This window comes from Pyrenophora tritici-repentis, chromosome 9, assembly GCF_003171515.1.
Source record: "Pyrenophora tritici-repentis strain M4 chromosome 9, whole genome shotgun sequence".
Classification (NCBI taxonomy): domain Eukaryota; kingdom Fungi; phylum Ascomycota; class Dothideomycetes; order Pleosporales; family Pleosporaceae; genus Pyrenophora; species Pyrenophora tritici-repentis.
In genome coordinates this window covers 1,708,974-1,731,071 of record NC_089398.1, presented here as the reverse complement: position 1 = coordinate 1,731,071, position 22,098 = coordinate 1,708,974, and the positions used below count along the sequence as shown (strand labels likewise).

Below are 22,098 nucleotides of genomic sequence, written 5' to 3'. Positions count from 1 at the left end.
AGGTTATATTATTAAGAAACTCCTTACTAATAAAGTTCCTACTAGCGATAACATGGTTGGCAAGCGAGCGGCCCACCCCACCAACTTTCTGCGCCTTGTAAACTCCTCCCTATTATGGCTCCCCCAATTCAAGCCCCACCAACCTCTTCTGAGGTTAATATACACCTTGCAATCTCAGCTATTAATAGAAGCCAAATTCAGTCTATAAGAGATGCTGCGCAGACATTTGAAGTCCCCCGAACGACGCTCCGACGCCGACGCGCTGGTAAGCCTGCGCGCGCAGATTGCCAGCCCAACTCAAGGAAGCTTACCCAGAGAGAAGAGGAGGTGATTATCAGCCATATACTTCAGCTAGATCAGCGTGGATTTGCGCCTACCTACGCAGCTATACGTGATATGGCTGATAAGCTGCTAGCTGCGCGCGGCGCTGGCCAGGTTGGGCAGAAGTGGCCAGCTAACTTTGTCAAGCGTACAGACAGTCTTTGGACGTGTTTTAACCAAGCGTACGATAGGCAGAGAGCTCTATGTGAGGATCCAGCCCTAATTAGGACCTGGTTTAAGCTTGTAGAGGAGACAAAAGCTAAGTACAGCATCTGCGATGAGGACGTCTACAACTTTGATGAAGCTGGCTTTATAATAGGCAAGATTACAACGCAGCTAGTTATAACAGGAGCAGAAAGGAGAGGTAGGCCGAAGACTCTTCAGCTAGGCAATCGCGAGTAGGTAACGCTAATCGCTGCTATCAGCGCTGCTGGCTAGTCAGTCCCACCGTTCCTCATCTTCGCTGGCTAGTACCACCTATCAGCCTGGTACGAGGAAGCTGAGATCCCACGCGACTAGGCGATCGCAGTCAGCGACAATAGCTAGACGAATAATGAGCTTAGAGTTGAGTGGCTAAAGCACTTTAACGCTCACACGCAGGCTCGTAGCATAGGCGCGCGTCGCCTGCTTATTGTTGATGGCCATAAGAGCCACCAATCTCTAGCGTTCCAGGAGCTCTGCAAAGAGAACAACATCTACACGCTCTGTATGCCACCTCACTTATCCCACCTACTCCAGCCGCTTAATGTTGGCTGCTTCTCGCCATTGAAGCGCGCGTACAGCCGTGAGGTGGAGAGCCTTATGCGCAACTACATCAACCACATCACCAAGCTAGAGTTTCTGCCAGCATTTAAGATAGCATTTAATCGCGCCTTCACGCCAGCCAACATCTGCTCAGCCTTCCGCGGCGCAGGCCTTGTTCCTCTACAACCAGAGGCTGTTCTATCAAAGGTAGATGTACAGCTGCGTACACCTACTCCTCCAGCAGCTCTACCAAAGGCTCCCTGGGTAGCTCAAACGCCGAGCAACGCGCGTGAGCTTGAGGCTTAGTCAAGCCTTATACGTGAGCGCGTGCGCCAGCACAAGAGCTCATCACCAGCTTCAATTATTATAGCAATTGACCAGCTAAAGAAAGGCGCTGAGGTGATGATGCTCTCTTCTAAGCTAATGCGGGATTAGATCTCTAGTCTTGAGAAAGCCAACAGCGCAGTCTCAGCGCGTAGGCGGCGCTCTAAAAGGCGTATACAGAAGCATGGAGTACTTACAAAAGGAGCTGGAGAGGATATACTGGCTCAAAATGAGGCTGACCAGCAGATTGCTCATGAAGAGCGTCAAGGAGGAGCACGATCAGGCGTCAGCCAGCGGGCTCAAAGGCGCTGCACCAGGTGCAAGGAGACTGGGCACAACTCACGCACATGCAACACTAATACTATTAATATAGAGTAATCTACTGTATTAATATCTAGCAATAATATTATCGCGTTGTTGAGATGTATCGCTTTGAAGTTGCAAAAGTTGGTGGGGTGGGCCGCTCGCTTGCGTGGGCCGCTCGCTTGCCAACCATGTTAGTAGTAATCATATTAGGAGGTCCTACGTACATATTAATCTATATAGCTTAGAGGGTATCCTATGTAGTCGTGGCCTTTATTTTAGTTAGGAAGCGAGCGGCTTAAAATAAGGTAGCGTCGTTAACAGCATAGAGGACAGGCTTCTAGTTAATATATATAACATCGACGATCACTTAGGAGTTAAAGTCTACGTTGTCCTAAAGAGTAAATTTAAAGCGTCTAGGTGCCTTACTATATATCTAACATTAGTAGCATAGCTTATTAATCTTAGTAATCACCTCTTTGTCGACATCGTTGTGACTAGCCTTCTTAAGGACCTTATACATGCGATCTACTACTAGGTGACTAAAGCGTTAGTGGAGCTAACGGAGCTTAGTCTTAGTAAGGTAGTGTAAGGACTAGTGCTTACTAGACTAATAGACCAGTTCTATTAGCGCCTAGTAGCTAGCCCTTACTATCTCTACTATATATACTAAGCTAGACTAAGGACTACTACTTAGTTATCCTTCCCTTTTTGTAAGGTTGTATTAGCCTAGCGGTCTAGCTCTAGTGTTCTTACAGGTAGTAGACAACCGTGTCGTAATAGTCAAGAAGCAACCATAGGTGTCCCTACTTGCGGACAACTAGGTACTATTTACTATAATAGATAAGGACATTGTCTACGTTATTAAGATAGATCCTATGTTTATCTATGTCCGCCAGGCAGAGTAGAAATAGGGTGTTTGTAGGTATAACAGCAAACAAGATAGTACTAAATAGTATCTTAACCTTAACATCTCTAATAGAGATACACTCTAGATCATCTCTAAATTAGATTTAGTAGCGTCTAGTAGTTAATATATTAATAGTAAGATATTAGAGTTATTGCAGCGCTATAACCTAGGTCTTACTAGCAGTTAAGACGCTAGCTGCGCTAGTATTAGGTATAATACCTTAGAAGATCTCTACGCTATATTAGGCGTTAAAGGTGAACAGGTGAGTCGCCTCTTAGGCGCCCTCGTCCTTGTACGGATCAATACCAGTAATTATATAGGTAGTAGCGGCATTATTAAGTGCGGCAGTAACAACCTAGCCGTTAACAGGTCCGCAGGTTAAAGTGTTAAACTAAGACTAGTAAGTCGCGGCGTTATAGAAGGTATTAAGCTCGTTATCGTCTTCGTCTAGGCTATTATTACTACTATTATTAATTCCTTTACATAACGTAAGGAAGACGTAGCAGTTAGAGTTAACGTTGTCGTAGCTCTAAGCGTAAGTCTAGAATCGTTAACGTAACTAGGCGCGCTCCTTAAAAAAGTAACAGGTTAACTAACAGCCTATCTTTCTACACACAAAGCACTTCTTATTCTATAGTATATAGTTGCTACGATCTTAACAGTTATAATTGCCGCTTTATTAGTCGTTATTAAAGCGGTTATAGCGAGGGTATAAGTCACGACCTTTATCTAGGTAGTCGTAACGCGCATTCTAGTTATAGCGGCGGTTAGTATAGAAGGCGTGGTCGCTATTAGGTAATAGTAGGGAGTAGGATAGATATTACTAAGTAGAATAGCATCGCGACTAGATACTAATTGCGCTCTAAAGCTCTAAGGCAACCGCCTTAAAGGTTACTACTAGTCTTATAAGAACTTAGGAGCATACTAGTACTTCTTAATATACGGATACTAGTTACCCTACTAAGTTAAGCTCGTTTATAGTTCCGTAGTTCTAGGTAAGGCTAGAGTACGTCTTCTAGAGACGGTTAATAGTGATCTTAAGACACTGCGGGAGAGTCTTGTCTAGGTTAGCGATAATAATATCCTTTAGCATAATAGATCTCTACTTATTAAGGAAGTACTATTAGTTCTTAGAGGTGTAAAAGTATGCTTAGGTTTATTCGCAAAGTTTAACGAAGGTAAGTCCCTTACTAGCGAGATATTAGTAGTAGTACGTCTATGCCTTACCTCGCAGCATAGTGCTAAAGGCAGCAAAGTACTACGCTATAGTAACGCTAGCTTTTATATAAAGGTTATTAAAGATATTAAGCTTAAGGTTAAAGACATTATAGAGGTCGCTAGTAAACTAAAGCTTATTATTATATAGCTTGCTAAGGTTGGTAAGGGCACGTACGCCTAGTAGTTGCGCGTTTATAGGCGGAGGGGGAGAGGGAGAAGTAATTAGTCGGGAGCTTACTAAGCGTCGTGATTTTATTGTTACTATTTGTCGGCACTTAAAGTTCGGATCGACCATAGCGAGGGCGAGTTCCTTCTCTAGCTATACTAGGTAAGTGTTAAGTTTAAGTATAGTAAACAACTACTTAGTAATTATTTCCTTAGCGTTAAGTAGGATATAGACTCCTTATACTTAGAAGAGCTCCTTTAGTGCCTTACGGATCTTCTAGTTAGAGGCACTAAGTAGTTCTATTAACTACTCTCTAAATTACTCCTTAAACTCTATAAGAAGGAAGTCGTCGAACTAGCTATTATCTTTAATTATTATTATCTAGTCTAGGATAGAGGTGTTAACGTACTTAGTATTAATAGCGATATTAACGAGGCTGTACTTAACTTCTGCATGCTTAAGAGTGTATAGCTTAGAGAACTATGTTCGGTCCTGCACGCTCTTATAGGTCGCCATTACACAGATTAGAGGGAGGTAGGAAGTTGCTCGTGATTAGTGAGAGTGCGTGGTGGACGCAGACCCTTGTTAGCGCTAGGCCTTAGTAGGTCTAGTGTAGTAATAGGAATCCTTCAGAACCGTCAGGCGGTTACGGATCCTTAGTAGGATAGTACTGCTAGGTGGATCTGTACTTCGCGCTTAGTTAGTAATACCTAGGCCTTAGTAGGTTAGGTAGTGCCGATCGAGCCGCTTCTTTACTAGAGGTAAAACCTAGGTAGGCCACCTCTCTGCACGCAGTATATCTTGCTAATCTATAGTTTTATTAACTACTAATTAGTGTTAATACGGCAAAGGTAAGGTTAAATTAAGTCATGGTCGTTGCAACGAGTTGAAGTAGATGGTTATTGTGAGGGACGTCAATAGTTGAGATGACCGTATCTGTATTAAGTACTAAGTGAGATATTGCGTGCAGGTTCGAAGACCTGCGCGGGTCGAACTTTGGTGTTCGGCTGTGGCCTTCGCTTAAAGCGCACGGGCCACCTCGCTTACTAGAGGTCGCGGGTTTGATCCATGACACTACCCCCCCAAAAAAGAGAGCAAGTTCCAACGCTCGAACTGCCTTTTTTTTTTTTTTTTTTTTTTTTTTTTGCCTAAAATTGTATACAAAGGAGATACCTATATCGCAAAACTGCTGCATACCAAGCGTGTCGCTTGCAGTGTCCATTCCATTACTACATTCTATTCCCGTTGTCTGTGCACAGTAATTATGGATCATCATCGTGGCGTGGTGACCTTAGCATCTTGTCTTAACAATAGTAACTTTGACAGTCTAGTCCTTGCCACGAGCACAGCGTCTATAAGTCCTATTTCTAGCACAACTTATCGACGCCCTCGATTATAGCAAGCACAACTATATTATCCCAGTCTTATTGTTGGTCTTGTCTGCTGTTGTCACCACTGGCTAGACACGACTAAGAGCGTGAAGTCGCATAACCAGCATATCTTGTTTGCCTGTGAGAGACTTAAACTTCCTGTGCATAGGCGGCTTGTTTGGGTGATCAAGGTGATAGCGCGTCACAGTGTCAGCGGAGTCCGCGAGGTTCATGTATGGTTCCCATGAAGGATTGTCGGGGCCGTCGGGATAGTTTGCCCATCGTACCAAGTATTGGAGCAGGCCTTGGGTAGTCTTGCCCTTGCGACCGCGGGCGGCAGGATCCTTAAGCTTCTTATTAATGCGGCAGTCTTCGATTGCTTCGACAGTGTATTCAGTGTCGTCTTCCACTTCTGGGTCGAACTCCGCAGGGACCTCAGGATCTTGTGTTTGTCCAGTAAGTGGGTTGTCGTCAACCAAGTGTAAGAGCCATGGGTGGAAGACATTGTGGATGCGCTTCATGTTAGCGGGAAGATCTAGCTCGTATGCGGTGTTGTTGATGGCGCGAACGATAGTAAAGGGACCGCGGTTCTTTAGGTCTAATGACGCGGAGGGTCTTTTCGTCCGTAGGTTGCGAGTGTCCAGCATCACTTGGTCGCCGACTTTGAAAGCTGGTGCGGGTAGCCTTCCTTCATTGGCGTATTCTGCTTGTTTTGCTTGCGCCCATTGCATTGAAGCTCGCAGCTCGTCCTGCAGCGTTTTCATGCGATCCGCGAAAGCGTCAGCGTTGAGACGTTCTTGTTGCGCAGGCGCAGTCAAGGTCGCAGCGCCTGGCGCTGGCGCAGGGGGTTCAATGCCACTCCGTGGGTTGTATCCTTTAGTCGCGAAGAAAGGCGACTTGCCAGTTGTGCTGCTGGTGCTGGAGTTGGCTTCGAATTCAGCTATTGGCAGAAAAAGCGCCCAGTTATCCTGCTCGTAGTTGACATAGGCGCGTAGGTATTGCTTGAGGTAGGAGTTCGCGTTCTCGGTTTGTCCGTCAGTCTGGGGATGGTGAGCGGTCGAGAACTTCGGGCGTACACCCAGACGCTGGCATAGTCGCTTCCAAAAGTAAGAGACAAACTGCGCTCCACGGTCTGAGATAATCTCCTCAGGAAAGCCCTCTTCTCGCCAGATGTATTCGATAAAGGCTACCACAAGGGCGTCGGTGGTCATACTAGCCATTGGGATGAACTTCTTCTTCTTGGTGAGTCGGTCGACTACCACGAGGATGTCAGTGAACGTTTGACCGTTATGCCTGCAGGGCGGCAGGTGAGTGATGAAGTCTATAGAGATGCTGGACCAGTATTTGCTGGGGATTGGTAGCGGATGCAGCAGCCCATGCTTGCCTTCTCGGTATGCTTTGCTCCTCTTGCAAGTCAGACACGCGCGTACATATTGCGCGACGTCCGTGGTCATCCTAGGCCAGTAATACCATCGCGACAGCTTGGAGTATAACTCATGTTTGCCGCTGTGGCCACCGCAGACGCTCTTGTGGGCTTGTTCAATAACTTGGGTGCGAACGGCGCCGGCGGGGACGTAGACCTTGTTGCGCACATAGAGTAGTTCGTCGGTGATCTCGCAATCGCCAAGTTCCAGCCTGAGGTGCTCTTCTCCATGTATGAGTTTGAACGGCAGGCGTCGTAGGCCGTCCTTCTTGGCTTTGACGATCGCCTGCAACACCTTATCATCCTTGTATGCTGCCTTGATATTGTCAAGCAGAGCATCAATAGTCAGCTCGTTGTTCGGTGGCGCGGGCACATTAATTGCGGCGGGCGTCTCGTTTGGTATCGCGGGCGCACTAGTTGCGGCGATTGGCGTTGTAATAGGCGAGATTGTAACGTTATCGGCTGCACAGAGCGATCTTTTGCTCGTGAGGTCATGGGAGACGCCGTTTTCTCCCCCTCAGGCTCGATGCCAGGCAGTGCGGCGAGGACGGCGTACCGTTCAGAGATGTTGTCTTCCTCGCTAAGTTGATACAGCATTTGCGCGACTGCGGGGATAGAGTCAGGAAGGGTGCGCTGTGTGATGAGATTTGCGAGGTAGACTGCATGGCGAGAACCTCCATCCTTGGCGATGTTGATGGTGCAGACGCGCGCTTCAGGATCGACTTGGTCAGGCTTGATGACTACCTGGAGTTGATGCCGACGGCGGATGTCGTCGGGTGACTCGGGTAGGTCGCCAGGACGCCTTGTCAAAGCGTCTGGCTTCGTGCCCTGCTTGCCTGGCCTGTACTTGATAATGAAGTTGAACTCTGCCATGAATTCCGCCCAACGGGCTTGGCGTCTGTTGAGGCGCTTTGTGGTCATGCACTTCGTGGGATCAAGATGGAGGCCAGCGTCGCGTATCTTAGAGAGGACCTTGATGACGTCGGCTTCATGAACTGACTCGTCATCGTCGCAGGTGTATATAAGGACGTCGTCGAGGTAAGCTGTACAGATATCGTCAAGGTACTCGCGGAGTGTCTCATTGATAAAGGTCTGGAAAGTGCCAGGCGCATTGCAGAGGCCGAAGGGCATGACAACGTATTCGTATAGCCCATACCGAGTGAGAAAGGCTGTCTTTTCTTCATCGCCTTCTTTGATCCGAACAGTGTTGAATGCAGCCACAACGTCGACAATCGTCATCCATCGTACCTTGGCCATGCGGGCCAGCGTTTCCTTGATGGAGGGTGGAGCGTTGCGGTTCTTCTTGGTGATGGCGTTGAGCTGACGGTAGTCAACGCAGATGCGAAGTCCGCCACCTGGTTTCTTGACAACTAAGACAGGTGACGCGTACGGAGATGTGGACGGTCGGATGAATCCGCGTCCGAGCATGTCGTCGATGTAGGCCTTGATGGCCCTGGTCTCCGTTCGTGTGAGCCCATAGATCTTAGGCTTGTGAATGCGTCCGTCGGTGTCAATCTCATGGTCAACGCCTTCGCGATGAGGTGCCAACTTCCCTGCTTGTATAGGACTGAACAAGTCTGGCATCTTGCTGTACAACCAGTCTGGCACCAGTTTGCGGATCTCCGCTTCCGTCATATGTGGACTCTCCATCTTGTTCATATAGTGGTCGTAGTCCTCTTGTGTGACGGCGGCGAGGCGGGCGATGTTGCGTTTGAAGGAGTCTAAATCGCAATCGTTATTGTCGTCTGGAGGGTCAGCAAGCTTCTCCCAGTCTTGTGGTTCAACCCAGATGGCTTCGTCTGGGTTGTGCGCAGCCATGAGGTAGGCGGCCTTGGCGGTGATAATGCAGATCTCGCCCACGGGCGTGGTTTGCCGAGATTCTGAAAGTGATGGAGTCTTGCCGTCGCCGTATACTGTCTCAGGGAGACCGTGGTCGAGACAACATGAAGTACAATGTGAAGAAGAGAACTTCATGCTCCGCGGTGAGAAGGTGAGACCGGGGTCGTGGTCTTCCAGCCAAGTCATACCAAGGATAAGATCAAAGTCTCCTACGTCAGCGACGAAGCACACGACTGGTGATAAGTGGCTGCCGTGTTTGACTTGGATTTCCACGGCTTCATTCAATGTATCAACAACCTTCCCATCCGCGAGAGAAAGCTGGATAGGTGAAGAGGTAGACATTATGGGCAGGCCCATGGCTTTAGCCCATCGCCTGTTCACAAAGGAAGCGCTAGCGCCTGTGTCGATAAGAGTAGTTGTCTTTTTCCATTCCTTAGAAGAAGTGAGGGTGTAGGAGTCGTAACGTAGTTGTTTAGTAGATCGAAGATGGCCCTTAACGGCGATCGCAGAGATGTAGTGGTCTTGGACGTCTTGTGAGTTGTCCTGATCTCCGACTTCTGGAGATAGTATCCTGGCGGCAGCGACCTTGAGACGGTTATGGTTTTCTCGCGTCTCGCGGTTCTGTTGTATGTCCTTGCGCCAGTCTAGCTCCTGAATGCGACTGTTATCAGGAGCGTCTAGTTTTCCGAAACTGGCTCGCCCATGTCGTCCAACTCAGGCTCCTCTTCAGTGGAAGCATTAGAGTCGTCGTCTTCGGCGTCGAAGTCCGCTCCCATAGCATAGAGATGCATACTACTAAGCTTAGGCTTGATTTGGTCCCAGTCTAAGATTGCGCAACCCTTCTTATCGCGCGCCTGGTGACCAGTCTCGCCACAACGGAAGCAGACCTTAGCCTTAGCCATTGCGTCCTTCTGCCACTCTGTGCGCGTCGTAGTAGCTTCGCGATGTTGTCCTCGGCCAGAGCGAGCCTTTCGTGCAGGATTACGATCATTTGGGGAGCGCGTGCGCGGCTTGGTGCGAGGTTTGTCAGCAGCGGTCTTGCCTTGATTAATCTGTTTCTGTGTTAGATCAGACTTGCGGGCGGCGTCAAGGAACTTGACAAGAGCATTCTCTTGCTCATCGTCAAAGGCGTGTGAGGCGGCGGCGGCGAGGCCAGGTCGCAGGAAAGCGCGAGCGTGGCCAATCATGGCGCTGTCTGGAAGCTTCACTAGGCGACACACGCTCATAAAGCGCCCACGCCAATCTGCAAAGGATTCAGACGATCCCATCTTGAGAGAGCCATCAGCGAGTTGCGACTGTGCTTCTGAGACCTTCTCGTAGGTAGAGCGCGCGTAGTATGGGTCCAGTCCTTCAAGAAGGTCCAAGTAGTGTTCGAACTTGAGATCGTCAATATATTGCCATGCTGCGCCGTCCACCTTCATCTCCAAGTAGGCCAATTGCTTGTCTTCAGGCAGAGATTCGCACTTCTGGATGGCTGACCGACGCCACTTGTCGTAGTTCTTGGTATCATCGTTGCCTTTCCAGACTTCAATGTCGGGGAGCTTAAAGGAAAGGCTTAGACCTCCAACTGTGGACGCTGCCTGTTGTACTGATTGCTGGCCGTTGTATGGAGGAGGGATATATCGGTGAGGATCTTGGTTCAACGGATTCGCGCGATCTCGGCGGGAGCGGGAGCGCGATCTTGAGTGAGAGTCGCCGCGAGGGCGAGGCGCAGGCCGAGTAACAACAGGAGTGGCTTGTCGGCTAGGATACGGGTTAGGTGATGCAGTGCGGCGATCTGTACGGCGCTCAGGTGACTCGTGTCGTCGGTTGCGCTGAGTAGATAGATGACTGTTACGACCGCGGTCCTCGCGACGCTGCAAGGTGTACGGGCGGAAGTTATGATCATATCGCTGAAGGCGCGCAACAACGTCATTGTACTCACGCTGTTGCTGAGTTAGAGAGGTCTCTAGCTTGCGGGTATTCTCAGTAGCTTGGACAAGTTGTTCTTCAAGTGCGCAGTTCTGGGCGACCACATCTTCGTAGTCGGCGTCGCGTTCTGCGCGCTGCTGGTGATAGCGGTCTGCGCGGGCGCGCTCTTCCTGGTGCTTCCTGAAGAACTCCTCGTACAGGCCGTGGAACTTAATGGACTGCGCTTCTTCGTGTTTCCAGTCCTCATACCAGTCTTGGTGAGTAGGGTTAGTGCAACCGGCGGTCTTGGAGGATGAAGGACGATAAAAGCGCTCGACCTCTAGCTTAAGCTCATTACGCTCTCGGTTGGTGTGTTCCAACTCAGCATTAGTAGTCTCAATAGTCTCAGTCAGCTTTGAGACTTCCTTCTCGTACCAGCTAAGCTTAGCTTCAGCCTTAGTGATGCGAAGGCGTAAGCGGTTAACAGCGGCTTCGTGAGCTTCCTTGGTTATTGCATCGATGTTCGCGTCCAGGATAGGAGCGCAAGCAGCGGCGAACTTCATGAGCTCAATAGCTAGAGAGCGCAGGAACGCGGTGTTTGAAGTGGCTAGCTCCAATAAGTCGTCGTCAGTGCAGACGGGGACTTGGAATTCTTCCAGGGGAGATTCTCGGCCTAGGTACAGCTCAAATTCATCCTCAGTCTCGTTTTGTACAATAGTGATGAACGTGAACTCAGAGTGAGTAATCTTGGCAGACAAGACGTTCTTGTTTCTGAGGGATTGGAGTCGACAACTGCCAACTATAACATCGTAGATGTCGGCAGGGTCGTGTGGTACCATTGTGGGCTCTTGGCTGTCTCCTTCTGTAACTGGAAGTGCGGGGTAGCCGAAGGTGCTTCGACGGCCTGGTTCGGATCGACGAACAGGCTCATGCTTAGGAGCGGGGCCTTGGCTAATAGTTTGTTGGGTGTCGGATGCAGTATCCTTAGGTCGCTCGCGGCTGGAGTCTTGGCTGCGGGGGGTCGCGGGCGCTTTGTCTTTGCGCTTCTTGCGGCCAATAGGGAAGTCAGTCACGCTGGGCTGTGGAGGAGGCTGCATGTCGCTAGATCGGCGGGGGTGGCGGCCGCCGGTAGAGACGTTGTCGCTAATGGCGTTGATAGTTCTAAACATTTAAGGTGTTGGGTGTGGTTAATGTAGGTGGAGAAAGAGAGTGGTTATGATTGTGAGAGAGTGCGTCAAATGTGGGCGGGGAGCACAGCTGATTATTTGCTGTCACACTCCTGACTCCTTGCTCGAAGTAAAGCGGTGAGCCAAACCGTCTACCAGTCACCAAGGTGATGCGATACCGTCGCAATCGTTCCAGTGCAATCGCGATACTCTCAATCGCGACGCGGTACTGGCAACGTCCTTCGATGATGGGCTTCCAGCACAACACGCCTTCCGCTGTCAGCACAATAGCTTGTATCGCGCGCGTACGAGGGCCAATGACAATTGAGTTCCACTCCGCAGTCGTATAACAGAGCCTCAAAGTCCCAGTTGGCGGCGCGCGAGCTATCCTGATGCGGGTCTGTGACCGAAGATGGGGACGAGTTGTCGCCGTCTCAGCCGCGGGGTTGCGGGGTTGCTGTCACGAGCAATACTGATTGCGCGCTGAGTTCTTCGGTGCGGTCACTTTCCGCGCGTGTCCTAGGTACCGTATGGTAGACGCAATATAGTGTGAGGGACGTCAATAGTTGAGATGACCGTATCTGTATTAAGTACTAAGTGAGATATTGCGTGCAGGTTCGAAGACCTGCGCGGGTCGAACTTTGGTGTTCGGCTGTGGCCTTCGCTTAAGGCGCACGGGCCACCTCGCTTACTAGAGGTCGCGGGTTTGATCCATGACACTATATACCTCCTTACTTATCTTACCTACTCTAGGTACACAATGTTAGCTGCTTCTCGCTATTAAAGCGCGTGTACAGCTATAAGGTAGAGAGCCTTATACGTAACTACATAAACTATATCACTAAGCTAGAGTTTCTACTAGCATTTAAGATAGCGTTTAATACAGCATTTACACTAGCTAACATCTACTTAGCCTCCCGCATCGTAGGCTTTATTCCTCTATAACTAGAGGCTATTTTACTAAAGCTAGATATATAGCTGCGTACACCTACTCCTCCTCTAGCAGCAGCTCTGCTAGAGGCTCCCTAGGTAGCTTAAACGCTGAGCAACGCGCGTGAGCTTAAGGCTTAGTTAAGCCTTATACGTAAGCGCGTGCGCTAGCATAAGAGCTGTCGCGGAAATGGACTTGATGTTGGACGTCAGATGATCACATGATCGGATCGTGTCTTTGAGACTCCGGATCCATGCCAAGGGACTAGTCTATTATGTATAAATACCGGACTAGCCGTCTAATCTTTCTAATCCTTAGAGCAATTAATAATCCTACTCTTAAACAAATCTAATTAGTGTTATCCTAACTATTATGGTTATAAGCCCGGCGTTTTAAGATCGCAGTATTAATTCTCCCTACGCACCTTTTTCACGTTAGTTACACGATTAGATTATTACTCTATCTATCTCTCTCTATTTATTACTTCTGTTCTCGTTAAGTCTATTAATTAGTTCTAAGATAAAGAGGACTATTATAGATTACTACCCTAAAATCCTAGCACCTAATATTATCCTATATACCTATAAGGACTAGCATTGATAGTTCCTACTACTTAAGAAACACTTGCGCGATCGCGGAGTCTAGGAATATATTAACCTAAATGTTATCACTCTTATACCAGCGATTAAATCCCTCGAGCTAGTCTATCTAGCTATTCTATCTAAGCTAGTTAAGCTTACTACGCCTACCTTAGAGCTAACGCCTAAATATTATGTTTCTCTTAAGGAGTATAATTATAAGAAGGCAGCCTACTAGATCGCTATTTAAAATTACGAGGAGAATATTTACGTCTATAAAGTTCTATATAACTAGTAGGTTAGGAAGGCTTTAAAGATCGCAAATATTAATAAGTAGATTAATTGTACAGTTTCCTAGAACTTACTCTTGCTAATTACTATACAGCTCCTACGCGGAACATCTACTCTATAGGCTGTAGTTAGGGAGCTTAAGAAGCGTCTCTCGCTATTAGATTTAAACACTAAGAACCTCCTACGCATCTAATATAGGGCTTACTTAAAGAAGGCTAAAACTAGTTGATCTAATATAGATAAATAGTTTAATAATCAGCAGGCTCTCTATATAAAAGCTTAAGTAATTAAACTTTATAAAGTTAAAAGTAATCTCGCTATTACTAACTTTCTAGATACGTTAGCAGTAAAGATCGCTCCTAACTAGGCACGTAATTTATAATAAATAATTACGGCTACGTTTGCTATAGGTTAGCTAACTATAAGCCTTAATAATATAGCTAGAGTGTTTAACTTAACTATATAAGAGTATAAAGTATCTAGTAGAAAAGGTAGATTAACGAAAGTATTCTTTACGTTTAGTAGTAAATCTATTCTAAGTAGAGGAAACTCTAGAGAATTAACTAGAGGAGTATGGAAGTACTATGATAGTTGGGATGACACCGATCAGATTCGTTCAAGAGTGGGATCATTGATTGCTCTAAGGATCAGAAAGATCAGACGGCTGGTCCGGTATTTGTACATGATGGATCAGTCCCTTGGCACGGATCCGGAGTCTCAAAGACCCGATCCGATCACGTGATCATCCGACGTCCAACATCAAGTCCATTTCCGCGACAAGAGCCTATTAAATACTATAAGCTTTAATAGGTAATTACTAGAAAATCTAATCTAGGACCTACTTTGATCTATTTATCTAATTTAGATACTAGGATAATTAACTAAAGGCTTTATAGTTCTAAGTTTTTAACGCTTCTTACATGGCTAAAATAAGCTAAATAGAAAATTAATTCTACTTAGTAAATATTTAAAAAGTCTAAGACTATAAACACTATCGTAGCTTATAATATTAATCCTCGCACTTTAGGAGATCTAAGTAATACTATCTTTAACCTTAACTATAGTAGTTACCTATTTTCTTATAGCACGATCTCCGACAGCGGTAGCGCGCTCTATTTTACTAATAATTAGGACCTATTAGTCTTAGGAACTTATAAGAAATGCTTAGACTACCTAATAGTTAAGGCTAGTACTTAATCTTTACTAGTCTTGGGGGTAGGTAATCAACTGTTTAAAGATTTCTTTAATAGACTAGATAGTCTAGAAGACCTATTACTTAAGAACGTAATAGTTATTAAAGGATTTTATATTAACATTTTTTCTAAAGCCTTACTTAGGAAGGTTAGATATTAGTACACTAGCTTTAATTAGACTGTCTATTCTAAGAATATAGAGTATAGTATTATTCTTAAAAAGCTCTACGTTAACTATAATCTAGTCTTTATTAAATATAAGCTATTGTTGGAAGGTCTATAGCACTAGTGCTGAAAGGAAATAACGATAACTAGGAATGCATTCTGTTCGGTGATGGTTCTTGATTACGAACATAGCTGCTACGAAGGTATACCTAAGCTCTGCGCAAGGTGGGCCGAAGTCGGGCCGAAGTGTCCAGCAGCCAATGTCTCTACCGATACTCACGATCTGACAGCTATTCTGCTATTCTTCTATACTACTATGATTAAATAGTATAAGACAATTAGCTTAGCTAAAACTTTACTCAGATAATAAGTTCTTATAGTATTAAAGATTAGGCTACCTAAGTTGGAAGGCTTTCTAGGCACTCGCCTAAGCTACGTAGAACGTTAGGATTAAAGGCACCTAATAGCTAGAGTGTAAGTATTATACTACTACTTATGCTACATAGGTGATCTCTTAGAGACTAAGAAAACGATCCCCCTAACTATTCTATCAAGTCTTGTAGGATCTGTTTGATTTTCTAAAAAGACGATTAAATAAGTAGTTTACTCTAATTATAAAAGAAGATTTTTTAGGTAAAATCTTCAATTATAATATCTATAGGAACACTCTATTAGAGATTATATAGGTAATTATAACCTTTAAAGCTTAGGTAAAATAGAAGTATAACTTATAGATTATAGAAATCTATTAAGATAATAATACTACTACCTTGCCTTAGACAGGGCGATTAAGATACAAGGAATAGACTAAAGAGAAATAGATTAAAATTCTTAGTCCTCTACTATATATATATAAGCTAAATAGCTTAGTAAAGTAAGTAGGCTAAGAGCTAATTATAAAGTTAATTAAAATACGCCTTAGTGTAAACTTCCCTAAGAAGTTCTAGCCTAAGATTATAGATATAGCAGCTTACCTATACGCGAGAAGCCCTAGTATAGTCTATTAGTACTAATCTCCTAATAAAATCCTTAAGAGCTAGTTTAGGTAGTACTTTAAATAGTATGAGCCTACGTAGATTAGACACTGCACTACGGATCTATAACTAGATTAGAGTTAGATCTACGCCTATAGCTACCGCGTATATCTCTTAGATTAAGACCATATAGTAGGGCGAGATTTTTTATAGATTTAAAGTTAATCTAAAGGGTTATATGAACTATTTAGCTAGCTATTAAGCGTCTAATCTCTATAGGATATAGATACGCTGGCAAATGGGTCGGGGTGTGGTTGGGGTTGGGTTAGAAATTTTGCGACCCCAACCCAACCCCAACCCATTTGTCAGCGCCAAGCTTAGGGTTGGGTTGGGGTTGGGTTGGGGTCGCACGGACCATGGGTTAGGGTTGGGTTATAGTAAAAAAATTGCAAGATGTATAATATAGATTTCAATAAAAGAAAAGTTTATATAGTATCACAGTAGATTAACACAGTGTAGCATTAACTAGTTTCATTTATAATATACAGAGGCTTCGCCAGCTAGCATTTAAGCACGTGTATCTAGATATATCTTATAATCTAGAGAAAAGCTAGTAACTCGCGCGCAAAGTAGCGCCTAGCCAATTGAGAATCCTTCTCTTGAATAGTAACCCTCTTTGCGTGAATAGCATTGATGTTGCAGTCTATAAAAGTTATTAAATGAAAAATAGTATAGGGTAGATAGACTATACCCTCAAAATAACCAACTAAGAAAGCTTCTGTAGCTTCCTGAAGAGCTTCGATTGCAGATCGTTGAAAGCGGATATCGGCCTTGTGCACCTGTGCAAATTCGCGCACTACGCGGGAAAAGGGGAGTTTTCGCAAGAGTAGTTCAAAACCTCTCTGGTATCTCTTGATTTCCCGTAATGCGACAGCTAAGCTAAATTAGAAAATAGCTGTGATAAACGACTGTGATAACCTACTGCCGGCCTTAAACTTGCGCTTCTTCTTAACAGCTACAGGTGCCTTTCGCGTAGACTTTCCTGCTACTTGACGTCTAGCCTTACTAGCAAGGGCCTTCTGAGCCGGCTTGCCGCCAGTAACTGTCTTGCCATCAGGACCACCCCGGCCGGCTTTACCGGTGACCTTAGGCCGTGGTTTTGTCCTTGCCATTGCGTAGTAGAGTAGATGATGAACGTAGGCGACGTATGTGATTAATTACTGTGATAAATGTGGTCGACAATTAAGAAAGTAGTAGGCTGAAAGAGTTAGGTAGCTGGAAAGTTTGGGCGACGGCAATTTCCCGATTTTCGCACTAGTAAAGGCAGCAGCGCACGGACTGCATGACGTAATTTGCTGTTTCACGATCGCATACAACCATTTCTGTTGCAAAATCAGTAGCGAGCATATCATACAAACGTGTTAAACTGCTGTGATAAACGCCGAGCTCGCGCATGCGTGCAGCCCAAAAATGAAGGAATCATCGATGTGTTGGTCATTTTGGGTAATTTCCGCGTTTTCGCGCTAGCGCAGGCAGCAGCGCACGGACCATTTCTAGGTGAGCATAATGCTGTCTACCCATTTCTCCAGCCCCTGACGCCCAGTAACTCCCAACACCTAATAACTCTCTTTACTACATTGAAAACACCCCATTTACAACAGCGCATTATCACAGTCCCCGCCATGCCTGTCGCGAAAGAGCAAGTCGGCGACGTACCTGAAGGCCTAGTTCCAGCCATCAAACTTGAACCTCCGCCTGGGTTCGAACAAGATGAGTGGGAGCAGCTTACCGATGTAATAATCACAGCCATTTATCACAGCTTATGCTAATATAAGCAGGGATTTGCGTGTGAAGCTGACGAGATTGACGGTATCTTAGATCAAAGAGGTAGTGGGGTTTACGAAAAGGCCGACCTATCAATTTGAGCGTCCCCTATACTGGCTCTCTGAGTGGTAGCGCCCGTGCTATTGCTCAACGTGAACGCAAAGCTCTTTTCGATAAAGAGGAGAAGGTACTTGAAAGCGTTAGAACAGCCGACCGCTCCGCGAAGTACCAACTGAAGAAATCGCTTTTGCAACAGCCTAAGTATAAATTAGCAAATAGTGCTAGACAGGCTAAGCTGCTAGAGAAAGAGTGGGATATACTTTCAGAGAAGCGGTTTACCCAGAAAAAGTCTGGTAAGTTATCACAGCTGTTTATCATAGACATCTGCTAATAGACTATAGCTGAATGGCTAGAGACAAACCTAACTCATGTGCATCGTAAATGGGATGCGATCACTAAGCAGGTGGATATGAGAAAACACGAGATCACGATTGCGAAAGTGCTTAGCAAAGATGACAAGCCCACCCATGACATTAGTGGTAGAGGAATAGCAAGAATTTACGGCTCAGGTGGTGTTTTGCAAAAGATTCTTCGAAAGACCTATCAAGAAGGATTAGCAAAGCTTAACAACAACGACTTTGAGAGCAAGGAGGCTAAGAGAGAGTTTGAGAAGTTCGTGGAGGAACTTACACCTGATGAGATGAAAGTCGTAACTGATAATGACTGGCAGTAAGTTTATCACATCCTTTTATCACAGAGATACTAATATAATAAGGCAACGGGAGCCACCTAGCATTCTCGACTTACTTGGTGACGCTGATATTGAGCTGGAGGCTGATAAGCCGTACGTTAAAGGTGACGATAGCGATGAGTGTGAAGAAGAGGTTGACTATGACTCTGATCTTGAGGAGCATTTCAATTCACTTGAAGACGAGTACGAGGATGACGACCAGTGGGCTGCTGTACAGAAGCAGGCAGCGCTTGAGGAGTCTGAGGAATCTGAGGACTCTGAGTTTGAGGGGTTTCCGGATTCTGATGCCGCTTCTGAGTCTGATAATTAGAGTTTTAGGCTAAGACACTTTCAAGCATTGAGGGATAGTAAGCAGTTATCACAACTAATTAACACGGATTATTGCGCCATATAATCTTAACTTAAGATTGTGATCTGTCATTTATGCAGATTAATATCCGTGCACTCCTGACGATCTATGTGTTTACTATGAGGCATTAAAAATGTTATTCCGCTAGTAATATGCCAAGGTTTCAAGTTAAATTACAGGCGTCATAGCGCAAGCAAAGCTGAGAGGAGCGTGAGAAGCCTTGAGTCCTACATCCAAACTTAAACTTCTCAACTTTTTCCTATTGTGTGCTACTACTATTAATGCCTTATTCTACTACTTTCTAGAAGCGATGGACATAGCTGCACAGTCTATTGAGCTTATGCCTAATCCTACTAATATTGAATTTCCGGAGGACCTCAACTGTTTAAAAATCAATTCTCCACAGGTTACAAAGGGGGGTGACAGGAGAACGATTGGATTAGTGAAATATCCAAATAATCGTTTTCTGCAAGATTATAGTGTAAGTGAGATCTTAGGGACATGGACAGCGTCGTGGAGTAATACTAGCTGGGGTATAAACCCTAAAAATGATAACCCACGATGGAACTCTCCTACTCGCTATGGCACAGTATGGTTACGATTTGGAGAAGCTGCTGAGCTTCGAACTGGCCACCCCTACGTGTTCTGCTACAACTGTAGTCTTGCACTCCAGCATCCAAATCTAGGTGGTATTGGGACAAAGCACCTTATTACTCATCTTAAAACAAAAAGCTGTCGAAATGTCCTTACTCCTATTCATAATGAGGCAGACTTATCGGCCTCTACTCTATCCCAACGTCAACAAAGAAACAGTACTTCATCAATACCAGCTTACACTACTACTACCTTTGAAAAGGAGCTTGTACGGGTAGTAATCGACAGCAACTGGTCATTCCGAACAGTTGAACGACCATCTTTCCATCGATTTCTTCGGTTCCTTCGACCAGATACTGTGATAATTAGTCGTTGTAAATTCAAGACGATATTCAAGAGTCAACATGAGGAAGCAAAAAGGTCTATCCTTCGAGATCTTGGAAAATCAACAAAGATCTCAATCGCCTTAGATGCCTGGTCTGCAGCTAATCACCTCTGCTTTCTTGCGGTAAAGGGTTACTACATTAACAAAGACTGGAAACTTCAGGAAAAGCTACTTGACTTTCTCCCTATGCGCGGCAGGCACACCGGTACTTCTATGGCAGACGAGGTACTGCATATTCTTCTGGATACAAAGACCAAAACCCAGCTTCTAGCTATTACTTGTGATAACGCTAGTAACAATAGCGTACTTGCTCGCACTCTCCAGTCTAAACTCCAAGAAGTCGACATTCAGTGGAGTGCCAGAGAAAACACTATCCCTTGCCTTGCCCATATTATCAACCTCGTTGTCCAGGATATTATCCAACACCTTCGGCTAGCAGCAACTACAGAGTTAGGAGCAAGGGATACCCTACAGAGACGTCATATACAGGACATTGAGACGCATATTTCAGTCCCAAATTCCCTTCGCAAGGTATTTCGCTTTTAACACATTCATTTATCACATACTAATAATAGACTAGATAAGGGCGATTTGTATCGCTATTGACGTATCACCTCAACGCTTTGAGCGGTTTATTGCGGTACAACAACATCTACCGCCAAAGGGGCGATTATCTGTTATCCGCGACGTGAAAACCCGATGGAACTCAACATACGACATGTTAGAGCGCGCGCTCAAAATCCAAAAATATATTGATGAATGGCTTAAACAAGAAATCTTGCTAAGGCCAGGTAGTCACCTGGATAGCTCTCTAGACAACAATCAAATGGCTGAGATTGATTTCCGGGATCTTAAACGCCTCCGCTTATCTTCGACTGAGTGGCATCATCTCGAACTCGTTACTGAGATGCTTAAACGGTTTAAAACAGCAACTAGCTTCCTCAGCCAGAACGAGAAGCCCCAGATTCAGTATATTTGGTTAATGTACAATCGACTGTTTGATTTCTTGGACAAAATGTCAGAGGACCTAGATGAGGATGAAGAAAATCAAGATGATAGGGAATGGCTAGACGTAGTACGAGCTGCAGCTGACAGGGGTCGTCTAAAACTGAGCAAGTACTATTCGAAGACAGACGCAGAACGTGGGTTCTTGTTTAATTGTGCCACTATCCTTGATCCAACGCAGAAGCTTACAGCATATGAAGTATGATTATCACAGCTATTTATCACAGTCACGCTCTAATTACGCTTATAGGACGATTCATGGGAGCCACAGTACAAGCATCTCTACCGAGGCCAATTTCTTGCTTACCTTGATCGTTATGATAATACGGACGGGAGAGGTTCAACCCCAGGCTCTAGCATAGTCAAAAGGAGGTCACTTGGGAATGAGTGGTTCAGAAAGCCAGCTCCTCCCCCTACATCAGCGTTAAACAGCTTTTCTTCCCAGAACTCTTCACTAGTAGAATCAGACAAGACAACTGGCCCAACCCGCCAAGAAGGAGAGTCCTACCTTAGTACTGCCTGTGTAATGACAGATGACTCTTTCGATATTCTAGAGTGGTGGAAGACGAACGAGCCTACCTACCCACGACTATCCCAAGTGGCGAAGGATATACTAGCAATACCAATTGCTCAGGTTGGGGTTGAAAGAGTTTTCAATGTTGCTAAGGATGTTATTGGTAGTCGGAGGCACCGACTATCTGCCCGGACAATACAGCAGATAATGGTTCTTAAGGATACAATATCTCAAGAGGAAGAACAGGGTCTAGACTACCTAGTTGCTCAATTAGGGGAGGATGGAGAGCCAATTGACGAGGTTAATGATCTTTTTGAGCTTCCAGCCTCGTTAGAGCATACCTTCGATATAGATGAGGAGAACCAGACTACAGAAGAAGAGTCGGAGGAAGAGGTCCAGGAGGAGCGTCAATTGCCACCTCGAAAGCGCCAGCGTCCTCAGCGCTACCGTGATAATTAGCTGTGTTAATATATCTCGTTTTATGTATCTACTATATCATCAACGTGTACACATTATCTTAATTAAGTGTTGTTCCGTTAAAGTACCCAAAAAATATAACCCAACCCCAACCCTACCACTTGGTCTGTGCGACCCCAGCCCAGCCCTAACCCATGGTCTGTGCGACCCCAACCCAACCCTAACCCATGGTCTGTGCGACCCCAACCCAACCCCAACCCAAGACTGGGTATACCCAACCCATTTGCCAGCGTAGATATAGATTCTTATTACTAATTAAGTAATTACTTCTCGCAATATATTCTTTAACGAGACTCGTTTCTATATAGGGAAGAATAAGGATAAGATACTAAAGGAATAAGTAATTAAACTTATAGATATACTTAAAATTAGAGGATTATATAATCTAAGAGT

The 22,098-nt window shown here is 45.4% G+C and overlaps 6 protein-coding genes across 6 annotated transcripts; 3 read left to right on the top strand and 3 right to left on the bottom strand.

Annotated features, from left to right (window-relative positions):
- Positions 1-114: 114 nt before the first annotated feature.
- On the top strand, positions 115-1,767 carry PtrM4_150180 (uncharacterized protein; the record flags this gene model as incomplete). The annotated part of the gene is made up of 3 exons (XM_066110040.1): positions 115-719; positions 885-1,329; positions 1,501-1,767. 3 exons carry the CDS (start codon positions 115-117, stop codon positions 1,765-1,767), a joined length of 1,317 nt encoding a protein of 438 aa, XP_065960023.1.
- A 3,678-nt stretch (positions 1,768-5,445) lies between these two features.
- On the bottom strand, positions 5,446-6,120 carry PtrM4_150170 (Chromo domain containing protein; the record flags this gene model as incomplete). Its single annotated transcript, XM_066110039.1, has 1 exon — positions 5,446-6,120. One exon carries the CDS (start codon positions 6,118-6,120, stop codon positions 5,446-5,448), a length of 675 nt encoding a protein of 224 aa, XP_065960022.1.
- Positions 6,121-6,232: 112 nt separating this feature from the next.
- Positions 6,233-11,677, bottom strand: PtrM4_150160 (PRP38-assoc domain containing protein; the record flags this gene model as incomplete). Its single annotated transcript, XM_066110038.1, has 4 exons — positions 6,233-6,274; positions 6,340-7,255; positions 7,336-9,279; positions 9,333-11,677. The coding sequence occupies 4 exons, from the start codon at positions 11,675-11,677 to the stop codon at positions 6,233-6,235; spliced, it is 5,247 nt and encodes a 1,748-aa protein (XP_065960021.1).
- A 4,728-nt stretch (positions 11,678-16,405) lies between these two features.
- Positions 16,406-16,978, bottom strand: PtrM4_150150 (HHT1, Histones H3 and H4; the record flags this gene model as incomplete). The annotated part of the gene is made up of 3 exons (XM_001938542.2): positions 16,406-16,509; positions 16,558-16,740; positions 16,789-16,978. 3 exons carry the CDS (start codon positions 16,976-16,978, stop codon positions 16,406-16,408), a joined length of 477 nt encoding a protein of 158 aa, XP_001938577.1.
- Positions 16,979-17,488: 510 nt separating this feature from the next.
- Positions 17,489-18,691, top strand: PtrM4_150140 (DNA-pol-phi multi-domain protein; the record flags this gene model as incomplete). The annotated part of the gene is made up of 5 exons (XM_066110037.1): positions 17,489-17,599; positions 17,645-17,675; positions 17,714-17,983; positions 18,032-18,359; positions 18,406-18,691. 5 exons carry the CDS (start codon positions 17,489-17,491, stop codon positions 18,689-18,691), a joined length of 1,026 nt encoding a protein of 341 aa, XP_065960020.1.
- An 800-nt stretch (positions 18,692-19,491) lies between these two features.
- On the top strand, positions 19,492-21,687 carry PtrM4_150130 (Dimer-Tnp-hAT domain containing protein; the record flags this gene model as incomplete). The annotated part of the gene is made up of 4 exons (XM_066110036.1): positions 19,492-19,542; positions 19,587-20,240; positions 20,290-20,913; positions 20,965-21,687. 4 exons carry the CDS (start codon positions 19,492-19,494, stop codon positions 21,685-21,687), a joined length of 2,052 nt encoding a protein of 683 aa, XP_065960019.1.
- Positions 21,688-22,098: the final 411 nt, after the last annotated feature.